Source organism: Oncorhynchus kisutch, unplaced genomic scaffold (assembly GCF_002021735.2).
Source record: "Oncorhynchus kisutch isolate 150728-3 unplaced genomic scaffold, Okis_V2 Okis09a-Okis19a_hom, whole genome shotgun sequence".
NCBI classification, from domain to species: Eukaryota; Metazoa; Chordata; class Actinopteri; order Salmoniformes; family Salmonidae; genus Oncorhynchus; species Oncorhynchus kisutch.
In genome coordinates, this window is record NW_022261985.1 from 10,943,261 (window position 1) to 10,958,260 (window position 15,000).

Here is a 15,000-nt window from a genome sequence, read left to right on the forward strand (position 1 = left end):
CCAGTGAGACCTTGCTGGTGATGCTGGAGTCTCTCAGTAGCTGATTGGTCTCTTCCAAGGTGCTGTCCTCTGTAGGGATCCCGTTTATAGACAGGATACGGTCCCCTATCTGCAAAATCCCACACCTGCAAAGTACACACACACACACACATGACATCACAGTATTACCATGCTGTAACGAAAGCTAATGCATCACCCTTTGGTTGTGAGGTAATAAATGAATTAGAATCTGACTCTGAATAATTAGCTAGAGTCTGGATTCATTTACTCGACCAGCATTGGACATGGTAGGGAAAGACAGATTCCACATAAATTCTATCTACACTAACCAACACACACACACACGCACGCACGCACACACACGCACATACGCACACACACACACGCACACACACACACACACACACACACACACACACACACACGCACACATACACACGCACGCACACACACACACACACACACACACACACACACACACACACACACACACACACACACACACACACACACACACACACACACACACACACACGCACACACACACGCACACACACACACACACACACGCACACATACACACGCACGCACACACACACACGCACGCACGCACACACACACACACACACATGGTCAGAAAAGTGTTTTTATATCGCCTCAATTAAACCACCACCACTTCTAACGACATATAGGTCTCGTTGGGATATGATTAGCATTTTACATTGACAGATTCATTTCCTGTTTACATTCGTTTTATAGTTGGGTCTCTCTGGCCTACAGGTTTTATAGTTGGGTCTCTCCGGCCTACAGGTTTTATAGTTGGGTCTCTCCGGCCTACAGGTTTTATAGTTGGGTCTCTCCAGCCTACAGGTTTTATAGTTGGGTCTCTCCCAGTAGAGTGCAGTAGAGCACAATAGAGCCCAGTAGAGTACAGTAGAGTGCAGTAGAGTACAGTAGAGCCCAGTAGAGTACAGTAGAGCCCAGTAGAGTACAGTATAGTACAGTAGAGCCCAGTAGAGCCCAGTAGAGTCAGGTAGAGCCCAGTAGAGCCCAGTAGAGCCCAGTAGAGTCAAGTAGAGTACAGTAGAGCCCAGTAGAGCCCAGTAGAGTCAAGTAGAGCCCAGTAGAGCCCAGTAGAGCCCAGTAGAGTACAGTAGAGTACAGTAGAGCCCAGTAGAGCCCAGTAGAGTACAGTAGAGCCCAGTAGAGCCCAGTAGAGCCCAGTAGAGCCCAGTAGAGTCCAGTAGAGTCAAGTAGAGTAGGTTTTGTCAGTTGATCGCTACAGTAACTGGTTACTTTTTAAGATGTATATTTTTTTTGAAGTCACTACCTGCACAGTGTCTGCCTACCTGCACTGAGTCTGCCTACCTGCACTGTTTCTGCCTACCTGCACGGTATCTGCCTACCTGCACTGTATCTGCCTACCTGCACAGTGTCTGCCTACCTGCACTGTATATGCCTACCTGCACTGTATCTGCCTACCTGCACAGTGTCTGCCTACCTGCACTGTATCTGCCTACCTGCACTGTATCTGCCTACCTGCACTGTATCTGCCTACCTGCACTGTATCTGCCTACCTGCACTGTATCTGCCTACCTGCACTGTATCTGCCTACCTGCACTGTATCTGCCTACCTGCACTGTTTCTGCCTACCTGCACTGTATCTGCCTACCTGCACTGTATCTGCCTACCTGCACAGTGTCTGCCTACCTGCACTGTTTCTGCCTACCTGCACAGTGTCTGCCTACCTGCACAGTGTCTGCCTACCTGCACAGTGTCTGCCTACCTGCACTGAGTCTGCCTACCTGCACTGTTTCTGCCTACCTGCACGGTATCTGCCTACCTGCACTGAGTCTGCAAGCTGTTGGCCAGAGCGCAGGTACCAAGACCAGAGTGGGCACATCTGCTATATAATGCAACACTTTATGTGACGAAACCAGATTGGTAGAGTTGAAGATGCGATGGAAACCAATTTAACTTTTTACTCGGTACATGGGGCCTTTAAACCACAACAGTCATTTTTATCGTGTACTATGTCATCACAGCCTTTAAACCGCAACAGTCATTTTTATCGTGTACTACGTCATCACAGCCTTTAAACCACAACAGTCATTTTTATCGTGTACTATGTCATCACAGCCTTTAAACCACAACAGTCATTTTTATCGTGTACTACCTCATCACAGCCTTTAAACCACAACAGTACTTTTTATCGTGTACTACGTCATCACAGCCTTTAAACCACAACAGTCATTTTTATCGTGTACTATGTCATCACAGCCTTTAAACCACAGTCATTTTTATCGTGTACTACCTCATCACAGCCTTTAAACCACAACAGTACTTTTTATCGTGTACTACGTCATCACAGCCTTTAAACCACAACAGTCATTTTTATCGTGTACTACGTCATCACAGCCTTTAAACCATAACAGTCATTTTTATCGTGTACTATGTCATCACAGCCTTTAAACCGTAACAGTCATTTTTATCGTGTACTACGTCATCACAGCCTTTAAACCACAACAGTACTTTTTATCGTGTACTACGTCATCACAGCCTTTAAACCACAACAGTCATTTTTATCGTGTACTATGTCATCACAGCCTTTAAACCACAACAGTCATTTTTATCGTGTACTACCTCATCACAGCCTTTAAACCACAACAGTACTTTTTATCGTGTACTACCTCATCACAGCCTTTCGTTCCCAGCAAGTACATTTGATGGAAACATCTCTGATGGGGGAAAATAGCATGTTGTTTTCATGCAGAATTATTCTATATTCACATGAAAATCTGTCGTCAATTGGATGGAAACCTAGCTAGTGAGACAGTCAAATCTCAAGTTTTGGCCATCGCTTCAGTGTCCTATTATAACTGTGGTTATATCTTGACGTCAAAGCTCAGACGAACCAGTCAGTATTACTCTAGAGACATGTCTCTATACGTGTGTCAGTTTCAGCCTAAACAAACTGAAGAGATATTCAGCCAATCAACTGGGGCTACTTTTTCATCTGCATTCTTTGATGAACAAACAAAAAAAAGTCAGATCTCAGAAGAACCCATCAAGTGGATAAGAAATTAGCCTGTTAATAACTAGGCTGCAGGTCTGGAATCAGATTACGATAGGAGAGCTGTTATTAACTGGGCTGCAGGTCTGGAATCAGATTACGATAGGAGAGCTGTTAATAACTAGGCTGCAGGTCTAGAATCAGATTACGATAGGAGAGCTGTTATTAACTGGGCTACAGGTCTGGAATCAGATTACGATAGGAGAGCTGTTATTAACTGGGCTGCAGGTCTAGAATCAGATTACGATAGGAGAGCTGTTATTAACTGGGCTACAGGTCTGGAATCAGATTACGATAGGAGAGCTGTTAATAACTGGGCTGCAGGTCTAGAATCAGATTACGATAGGAGAGCTGTTAATAACTGGGCTGCAGGTCTAGAATCAGATTACGATAGGAGAGCTGTTAATAACTGGGCTGCAGGTCTGGAATCAGATTACGATAGGAGAGCTGTTAATAACTGGGCTGCAGGTCTAGAATCAGATTACGATAGGAGAGCTGTTATTAACTGGGCTGCAGGTCTAGAATCAGATTACGATAGACAAAATATATTGAATCTATTTTGAATTCAGGCTGTAACACAAAATGTGGAATAAATCAAGGGGTGTGAATAATTTCTGAAGGCACTGCTATATCTGACTGAAACGTGTCTAATCTCCAAACACCCACAGTGAGTGGGAGTATACCACAGAATGACATAGAACATCTAGGCATCTCTATGGAGTATACCACAGAATGACATAGAACATCTAGGCATCTTTATGGAGTATACCACAGAATGACATAGAACATCTAGGCATCTCTATGGAGTATACCACAGAATGAAATAGAACATCTAGGCATCTCTATGGAATATACCACTGAATGAAATAATGAAATAGAACATCTAGGCATCTCTATGGAATATACCACTGAATGAAATAATGAAATAGAACATCTAGGCATCTCTATGGAGTATACCACAGAATGACATAGAACATCTAGGCATCTCTATGGAGTATACCACAGAATGACATAGAACATCTAGGCATCTCTATGGAGTCTCTATGGAGTCTCTATGGAGAACATCTAGGCATCTCTATGGAGTCTCTATGGAGTCTCTATGGAGTCTCTATGGAGTCTCTATGGAGTCTCTACGGAGTCTCTACGGAGTCTCTATGGAGTCTCTATGGAGAACATCTAGGCATCTAGGTCCTATTACTTCACTGTCTCTCTGTAGGAAAGGTTTAAAGACAGGCTATAGAAATGACATGATTGATTGATTGATTGATAGACAGATGTATCCTACCTCTCTGCAGGACTGTCTGGATCCAAATAGCCGATGAGCGGGGGTGAGGACAGGGTCTCTGTGGCAAACACCCCGCCCTGTAGCTGGATGCCAAACCCCATGAGAGAGTCACTGACCAGAATCACCTCAGTCGTCTCAGTGTGAACAACCTGACCTGCTAGACCCAGGGTACTGCTAGCCAGAGACACTGTGGAGAGAGAGAGACAGACAGAGAGAGAGAAAGAGAGAGACATACAGAGAGAGAGAGAGAGGGAGAGAGAGAGAGGAAGAGAGAGAGGAAGAGAGAGAGAGAGATAGAGAGAGACAGGCAGACAGACAGACAGACAGACAGACAGACAGACAGACAGACAGACAGACAGACAGACAGACAGACAGACAGACAGACAGACAGACAGAGAGACAGAGAGAGAGAGAGAGAGAGAGAGAGAGAGAGAGAGAGAGAGATTAGATATACAGTAAGTCCTCAGTGGACAACCTAATATGAACTTGGCAGTAGACACACACACACACACACACACACACACACCATCCAGACTGACAGTGACTTTTCCTTTCCAATTAGACCAGGCATATGGAGTAGGAGTGGAGGTACACCAAGCAGAAAATTAGTCCTGCCATGATGAAGCTTGACATTCAGCACTGACTCTCTCTCTCTCTCTCACACGCACGCACGCGCGCGTCCGCACACAACCACAACGAGGAACTGTTGATATATACACTCTTAGAGAAAAAGGGTTCTTAGGCTGTCCCCATAGGAGAAACCTCTTTTGGGTTCCACCTGGAACTCAAAACGGGTTCTACCTGGAACTCAAAAGGGTTCTACCTGGAACTCAAAAGGGTTCTACCTGGAACTGAAAGGGTTCTACCTGGAACTCAAAAGGGTTCTACCTGGAACTCAAAAGGGTTCTACCTGGAACTCAAAAGGGTTCTACCTGGTACTCAAAAGGGTTCTACCTGGAACTCAAAGGGGTTCTACCGGGAACTCAAAAGGGTTCTACCTGGAACTCAAAAGGGTTCTACCTGGAACTCAAAAGGGTTCTACCTGGAACTCAAAGAGAGATACCATGTCTTCTAGCATGCCCACACCAGACTACCTACAGAGAGATATCATGACCACACCAGACTACCTACAGAGAGATAGCATGACCACACCAGACTACCTACAGAGAGATATCATGACCACACCAGACTACCTACAGAGAGATATCATGTCTTCTAGCATGGCCACACCAGACTACCTACAGAGAGATATCATGACCACACCAGACTACCTACAGAGAGATATCATGACCACACCAGACTACCTACAGAGAGATATCATGACCACACCAGACTACCTACAGAGAGATATCATGACCACACCAGACTAACTACAGAGAGATATCATGACCACACCAGACTACCTACAGAGAGATATCATGACCACACCAGACTACCTACAGAGAGATATCATGACCACACCAGACTAACTACAGAGAGATAGCATGACCACACCAGACTAACTACAGAGAGATATCATGACCACACCAGACTACCTACAGAGAGATAGCATGACCACACCAGACTACCTACAGAGAGATATCATGACCACACCAGACTACCTACAGAGAGATATCATGTCTTCTAGCATGGCCACACCAGACTACCTACAGAGAGATATCATGACCACACCAGACTACCTACAGAGAGATATCATGACCACACCAGACTACCTACAGAGAGATAGCATGACCACACCAGACTACCTACAGAGAGATATCATGACCACACCAGACTAACTACAGAGAGCTATCATGGCCACACCAGACTAACTACAGAGAGATATCATGACCACACCAGACTACCTACAGAGAGATATCATGACCACACCAGACTAACTACAGAAAGATATCATGACCACACCAGACTACCTACAGAGAGATAGCATGACCACACCAGACTACCTACAGAGAGATATCATGACCACACCAGACTACCTACAGAGAGATATCATGGCCACACCAGACTAACTACAGAGAGATATCATGGCCATACCAGACTAACTACAGAGAGATATCATGACCACACCAGACTACCTACAGAGAGATAGCATGACCACACCAGACTAACTACAGAGAGATATCATGACCACACCAGACTAACTACAGAGAGATATCATGACCACACCAGACTACCTACAGAGAGATATCATGACCACACCAGACTACCTACAGAGAGATATCATGACCACACCAGACTACCTACAGAGAGATATCATGACCACACCAGACTAACTACAGAGAGATATCATGACCACACCAGACTACCTACAGAGAGATATCATGACCACACCAGACTACCTACAGAGAGATATCATGACCACACCAGACTACCTACAGAGAGATATCATGGCCACACCAGACTAACTACAGAGAGATATCATGGCCACACCAGACTAACTACAGAGAGATATCATGACCACACCAGACTACCTACAGAGAGATAGCATGACCACACCAGACTAACTACAGAGAGATATCATGACCACACCAGACTAACTACAGAGAGATATCATGACCACACCAGACTACCTACAGAGAGATAGCATGACCACACCAGACTACCTACAGAGAGATATCATGACCACACCAGACTACCTACAGAGAGATATCATGACCACACCAGACTAACTACAGAGAGATATCATGACCACACCAGACTAACTACAGAGAGATATCATGACCACACCAGACTAACTACAGAGAGATATCATGACCACACCAGACTACCTACAGAGAGATATCATGACCACACCAGACTAACTACAGAGAGATATCATGACCACACCAGACTACCTACAGAGAGATAGCATGACCACACCAGACTAACTACAGAGAGATAGCATGACCACACCAGACTACCTACAGAGAGATATCATGGCCACACCAGACTAACTACAGAGAGATATCATGGCCACACCAGACTAACTACAGAGAGATATCATGGCCACACCAGACTACCTACAGAGAGATATCATGACCACACCAGACTACCTACAGAGAGATATCATGACCACACCAGACTACCTACAGAGAGATATCATGACCACACCAGACTACCTACAGAGAGATATCATGACCACACCAGACTACCTACAGAGAGATATCATGACCACACCAGACTACCTACAGAGAGATATCATGACCACACCAGACTACCTACAGAGAGATATCATGACCACACCAGACTAACTACAGAGAGATATCATGACCACACCAGACTACCTACAGAGAGATATCATGACCACACCAGACTACCTACAGAGAGATATCATGACCACACCAGACTAACTACAGAAAGATATCATGACCACACCAGACTAACTACAGAGAGATATCATGACCACACCAGACTAACTACAGAGAGATATCATGACCACACCAGACTACCTACAGAGAGATATCATGACCACACCAGACTAACTACAGAGAGATATCATGACCACACCAGACTACCTACAGAGAGATATCATGACCACACCAGACTAACTACAGAGAGATATCATGACCACACCAGACTACCTACAGAGAGATAGCATGACCACACCAGACTAACTACAGAGAGATATCATGACCACACCAGACTAACTACAGAGAGATATCATGACCACACCAGACTACCTACAGAGAGATAGCATGACCACACCAGACTAACTACAGAGAGATATCATGACCACACCAGACTACCTACAGAGAGATATCATGACCACACCAGACTACCTACAGAGAGATATCATGACCACACCAGACTACCTACAGAGAGATATCATGACCACACCAGACTAACTACAGAGAGATATCATGACCACACCAGACTACCTACAGAGAGATATCATGACCACACCAGACTACCTACAGAGAGATAGCATGACCACACCAGACTACCTACAGAGAGATATCATGACCACACCAGACTAACTACAGAGAGATATCATGACCACACCAGATAAGAGGTTATAAAGATATTCATAAAATGTGTGGTTCGAGCCCTGAATGCCGATTGGCTGAGGGCTGTGGTACATCAGACCGGGGTGCGTCGGGCATAAGAACATCCCTTAGCCGAGGTGTATTGGCCACACACACCACAAACCCCAGAGGTGCCTTATTGCTAAAAATAACATCTTATCTTTGATTAATTTCAGCTCTGTGTCCTCTCAATAACAAAGACTGAGTCCCAGATGGCACTCTATTCCGCATATAGTGCACTACTTTAGACCAGAGGCCTATTTCCTACATAGTACACTACTTTAGACCAGAGCCCTATTCCCTATATAGTACACTACTTTAGACCAGAGCCCTATTCCCTATGTAGTGCACTACTTTAGACCAGGGCCCTATTCCCTATATAGTGCGCTACTTTAGACCAGAGCCCTATTCCCTATATAGTGCACTACTTTAGACCAGAGCCCTATTCCCTATATAGTGCACTACTGTTGACCAGAGCCCTATTCCCTATATAGTGCACTACTGTTGACCAGGGCCCAATAGGCCTCTGTTATTGAGAGGTAATAGGGGGCCATCTGAGATGCATTCAAGGTCATTGTAGGAATATTTGAATAACTTTTGAGATTATTCAGATTAAACATAATTAGGGATCACTTGATTAGGATTAATTAGCTTTTCATCCTAACAATACTTTGAGATAATTGCCCTGAGAAATGAGCGGCTAATTATGATATAATTCATTCATCACTCAGTTGGGACCAGGATGTAGAGCAGAGGACTTGGGTATTGATTAGGAGTATAAACCCTGTTGACCATTCAGTTGGGACCAGGTTGTAGAACAGAGGGTATTGATTAGGAGTATAAACCCTGTTGACCACTCTGTTGGGACCAGGTTGTAGAACAGAGGGTATTGACTAGGAGTATAAACCCTGTCGACCACTCAGTTGGGACCAGGTTGTAGAACAGAGGGTATTGACTAGGAGTATAAACCCTGTCGACCACTCAGTTGGGACCAGGTTGTAGAGCAGAGGGTATTGATTAGGAGTATAAACCCTGTTGACCACTCTGTTGGGACCAGGTTGTAGAACAGAGGGTATTGACTAGGAGTATAAACCCTGTTGACCATTCAGTTGGGACCAGGTTGTAGAACAGAGGACTTGGGTATTGATTAGGAGTATAAACCCTGTTGACCACTCTGTTGGGACCAGGTTGTAGAGCAGAGGGTATTGATTAGGAGTATAAACCCTGTTGACCACTCTGTTGGGACCAGGTTGTAGAACAGAGGACTTGGGTATTGATTAGGAGTATAAACCCTGTTGACCACTCAGTTGGGACTAGGTTGTAGAACAGAGGACTTGGGTATTGATTAGGAGTATAAACCCTGTTAACCACTCAGTTGGGACTAGGTTGTAGAACAGAGGGTATTGATTAGGAGTATAAACCCTGTTGACCACTCAGTTGGGACCAGGTTGTAGAACAGAGGGTATTGACTAGGAGTATAAACCCTGTTGACCACTCAGTTGGGACCAGGTTGTAGAACAGAGGGTATTGACTAGGAGTATAAACCCTGTTGACCACTCATTTGGGACCAGGTTGTAGAACAGAGGGTATTGACTAGGAGTATAAACCCTGTTGACCATTCAGTTGGGACCAGGTTGTAGAACAGAGGGTATTGACTAGGAGTATAAACCCTGTTGACCACTCAGTTGGGAACAGAGTTAGATTGGATTAGAGATTAGAGACACTTCACTATCCCATCAGGGGGAAATTAATTTGGTCCTCTGCTGGTCTACCAGGAGTGACCATACTCCCACTAGTCTCTGCTGGTCTACCAGGAGTGACCATGCTATTTCCATAAAGTGTCATTATTGAAAGGGTAATGCGTTCTGCCGTAGGGAAGAATCCTATTAAATGTAAATATGAATATAAACATTAAAAGGACACGATTGGCTCTGAAGGTCCTTGGCATCACGGTCCTTGGCGTCATGGCAACCCTACACGGTTAACCCGCCTTGACGACGAGGCTGAGTCGGCGTGAGCCCCGGGCGAATTTACAAACTTCAAAGGGTCTCTTTCTTTTTTAAAATCTTTCCTCTTTTTTTGTCCATTTCCTAATCCTGTTTTATTTTAGATGAAGGGGTTTCTCCTCCCCTGCTGCTCTGATAGAGAGGGATTATCTCTCCTCGTGGTGCTATCCGGGGGAGACAGCCCACCTACTCGTGGTCTTGCTATAATGGAGTGTGTCTTATGGTCTTGGATGACTCATGTGTACGGCCTTGTTAGAGAGCCAGACGGGAGGCTAAGTTCCAAATGGAACCCTAGTCTCTACGTAGTGCACTACTTCTGAGCAGAGCCGTATGTATTGGCCCTAATCCCTACGTAGTGCACTACTTCTGACCAGAACCTTATGGACCCTAATCCCTATGTAGTGCACTACTTCTGACCAGAGCCGTATGTATGGGCCCAAATCCCTACGTAGTGCACTACTTCTGACCAGAACCTTATGGACCCTAATCCCTATGTAGTTCACTACTTCTGACCAGAACCTTATAGGCCCTAATCCCTACGTAGTTCACTACTTCTGACCAGAACCTTATGGACCCTAATCACTATGTAGTTCACTACTTCTGACCAGAACCTTATAGGCCCTAATCCCTACGTAGTTCACTACTTCTGACCAGAACCTTATGGGCCCTAATCCCTACGTAGTGCACTACTTCTGACCAGAACCTTATGGGCCCTAATCCCTATTTAGTGCACTACTTCTGACCAGAACTTTATGGGCCCTAATCCCTACATAGTGCACTACTTCTGACCAGAACCTTATGGGCCCTAATCCCTATGTAGTGCACTACTTCTGACCAGAACCTTATGGGCCCTAATCCCTATTTAGTGCACTACTTCTGACCAGAACCTTATGGGCCCTAATCCCTATTTAGTGCACTACTTCTGACCAGAACCTTATGGGCCCTAATCCCTACTTAGTGCACTACTTCTGACCAGAACCTTATGGGCCCTAATCCCTATTTAGTGCACTACTTCTGACCAGAACCTTATGGGCCCTAATCCCTACTTAGTGCACTACTTCTGACCAGAACCTTATGGGCCCTAATCCCTATTTAGTGCACTACTTCTGACCAGAACCTTATGGGCCCTAATCCCTATTTAGTGCACTACTGTGAATATGGTGCTGTTAGGGATGTAGCCCACTGCTTTCTGTGGGGGCCGTGTGGCTTGGGGACCGAGGGGCTGTGGGGGCCGTGGGGCTTGGGGACCGAGGGGCTGTGGGGGCCGAGGGGCTGTGGGGGCCGAGGGGCTGTGGGGGCCGAGGGGCTGTGGGGGCCGAGGGGCTTGGGGACCGAGGGGCTGTGGGGGCCGAGGGGCTGTGGGGGCCGTGGGGCTTGGGGACCGAGGGGCTGTGGGGACCGAGGGGCTGTGGGGGCCGAGGGGCTGTGGGGGCCGAGGGGCTGTGGGGGCCGTGGGGCTTGGGGACCGAGGGGCTGTGGGGGCCGAGGGGCTGTGGGGGCCGAGGGGCTGTGGGGGCCGTGGGGCTGTGGGGGCCGTGGGGCTTGGGGACCGAGGGGCTGTGGGGGCCGAGGGGCTGTGGGGGCCGTGGGGCTGTGGGGGCCGAGGGGCTGTGGGGGCCGAGGGGCTGTGGGGACCGAGGGGCTGTGGGGACCGAGGGGCTGTGGGGGCCGTGGGGCTTGGGGACCGAGGGGCTGTGGATAGGTCGATAGTCACATAGCCCTGCAGTGCTCTCCTGATCCTTGTTCAGTTTCCTCTACGAGTTATGTATCGCGGATGGGGTTCAGTGGGACTGATGGCCATTTGGGCTCCTGGACAGTTATGAAGGATCAGGGAGGGAGATGGAGCTGGCAGCTTTCAGGAAGCACATCACAATGCCTTTCTAATGGCCTCATCTGGAAACTAAACCACACGGTCAATATTTGGAGACGCAGTGTGTGATGATAGATTATGGAGCTACACAAACACAGGGGAGAGGGAGAGAGGGAGATGGAGGGAGGGAGGGAGATGGAGGGAGGGAGGGAGGGAGGGGAGGGAGGGAGGGATGAGGAGAGAGGGAGGGATGAGGGAGAGAGGGAGGGAGGGAGGGATAGAGGGAGGGAGGGAGGGAGGGAGGGAGGGAGGGAGGGAGGGAGGGAGGGAGGGGAGGGAGGGGAGGGAGGGAGGGAGGGAGGGAGGGGAGGGAGGGAGGGAGGAGGGAGGGAGGGAGGGAGGGAGGGAGGGAGGGAGGGAGGGAGGGAGATGAGGGAGAGAGGGGGGAGCAAGAGAGAGAGAGAGAGAGAGAGAAACAGGGAGGGAGAGGGAGATAAAAAGAGAGAAAGAGAGGAGGATAGTGATCCCAGGTAAACAGGGCTTAAGGAACATCTCACTGAGTGGGCTTATGGGGAGAAGGGAGGGGGATGTAAAGCTCTCTCTCCTTGACTCAAGGATAATGTAGGTAATGTAGTCATCTCCAGTTGTCCTCCTCAATTGTCCTCCTCAATTGCTATCTCTCTGTGGCTGTGTGACATCGGCTGCCTCTCTGACTGTCCCCGACTCTGTACCGTTTACCTCTGGTCTGTCACTGGCTGGCTGGCTGGCTGACTAGTTGATTGGTCGGCTGACCGACTGATTGACTGACTAGCTGATTGGCTGGTTGACTGACTAACTGACTAGCTGATTGGCCAGCCAGTTGACTGACTAACTAGCTGATTGGCCACAGTGTCAGGTCATTGGCCACAGCTGCCTCTCTTTGAAAGGCAGCAGAGTGAGGGTAGTGTGTGATGGGGGAGTATAGGGAGTTAAACTGTCTATCTATAATCTCTGTTTATTCCTGTGAGCTGGTGACAGTGATGGGACCCGTTGGGACACGCCACAAAGCCCTCGTTCCCTGTCCTCCCCCGTCTCCCCTTCCTCATCAGGAAGACTGTCACTCACAGCACTTTGAAACCAGTGACTCAGCAGTCTCTGTATCTCTATGGGACTGGGGTGTGTGTGCGTGTGTGTGCGCGCGTGTGTGTGTCTGCATTGGAACGTGGCTGTTACTGGTACTTTCGCCGGGGCGAAGGTTCAGGTTGCCATAACAACGAAAGTGATTGACGTCCCCTTGCCGATGCAACGAGCAGCGAGCTGAGACCATCGAGCTGAGCCCAGGTCGCTGGAGAGGTCGTAGGTCGCAGAGCAGAGGGCAGCGAGACATGACAGAGCTGGTTACAGCCAGTTCAGCTGCTACAGGGATGTGACTACGACTGTGACAGAATCCCTGGTCTGTGAGGACCAACCAACCACTGTAGACAGAATCCCTGGTCTGTGAGGACCAACCAACCACTGTAGATAGAATCCCTGGTCTGTGAGGACCAACCAACCACTGTAGATAGAATCCCTGGTCTGTGAGGACCAACCAACCAACCAACAGCTGTAGATAGAATCCCTGGTCTGTGAGGACCAACCAACCACTGTAGATAGAATCCCTGGTCTGTGAGGACCAACCAACCAACCAACAGCTGTAGATAGAATCCCTGGTCTGTGAGGACCAACCAACCACTGTAGATAGAATCCCTGGTCTGTGAGGACCAACCAACCAACCAACAGCTGTAGATAGAATCCCTGGTCTGTGAGGACCAACCAACCAACCACTGTAGACAGAATCCCTGGTCTGTGAGGACCAGCCAACCAACCACTGTAGACAGAATCCCTGGTCTGTGAGGACCAACCAACCACTGTAGATAGAATCCCTGGTCTGTGAGGACCAACCAACCAACCAACCAACAGCTGTAGATAGAATCCCTGGTCTGTGAGGACCAACCAACCACTGTAGACAGAATCCCTGGATTGAAACTAGAGAAGGACAACATGAGACTAGAGAAGGACAACATGAGACTAGAGAAGAACAACATGAGACTAGATAAGAGACTAGAGAAGAACAACACGAGACTAGATAAGAGACTAGAGAAGAACAACACGAGACTAGATAAGAGACTAGAGAAGAACAACATGAAACTAGAGAAGAACAACAGGAGACTAGAGAAAGAACAACATGAGACTAGAGAATGACAACATGAGACTAGAGAAGGACAACATGAGACTAGAGAAGAACAACATGAGACTAGAGAATGACAACATGAGACTAGAAAAGGACAACATGAGACTAGAGAAGAACAACATGAGACTAGATAAGAGACTAGAGAAGAACAACACGAGACTAGATAAGAGACTAGAGAAGAACAACACGAGACTAGATAAGAGACTACAGAAGAACAACACGAGACTAGAGAAGAACAACATGAGACTAGAGAAGAACAACATGAGACTAGAGAAGAACAACATGAGACTAGAGAAGAACAACATGAGACTAGAGAAGAACAACATGAGACTAGAGAAGGACAACATGAGACTAGAGAAGAGACTAGAGAAGAACAACATGAGACTAGAGAAGAACAACATGAGACTAGAGAAGAACAACAGGAGACTAGAGAAGAACAACAGGAGACTAGAGAAGAACAACAGGAGACTAGAGAAGAACAACATGAGACTAGAGAAGAACAACATGAGACTAGATAAGATACTAGAGAAGAACAACAGGAGACTAGAGAAGAACAACAGGAGACTAGAGAAGAACAACAGGAGACTAGAGAAGAACAACAGGAGACTAGAGA

At 47.2% G+C, this 15,000-nt stretch overlaps 1 protein-coding gene across 1 annotated transcript in view; it reads right to left on the reverse strand.

The window, feature by feature from the left end:
• grip1 (glutamate receptor interacting protein 1) overlaps positions 1-15,000 on the reverse strand; it is a 253,128-nt gene that overhangs the window by 88,806 nt on the left and 149,322 nt on the right. Inside the window, 2 exon segments of the mRNA XM_031815294.1 lie at positions 1-125; positions 4,359-4,545. The exon segment at positions 1-125 is cut by the window's left edge and continues 21 nt beyond it. Of these exon segments, the coding sequence (XP_031671154.1) occupies positions 1-125; positions 4,359-4,545 (312 nt within the window).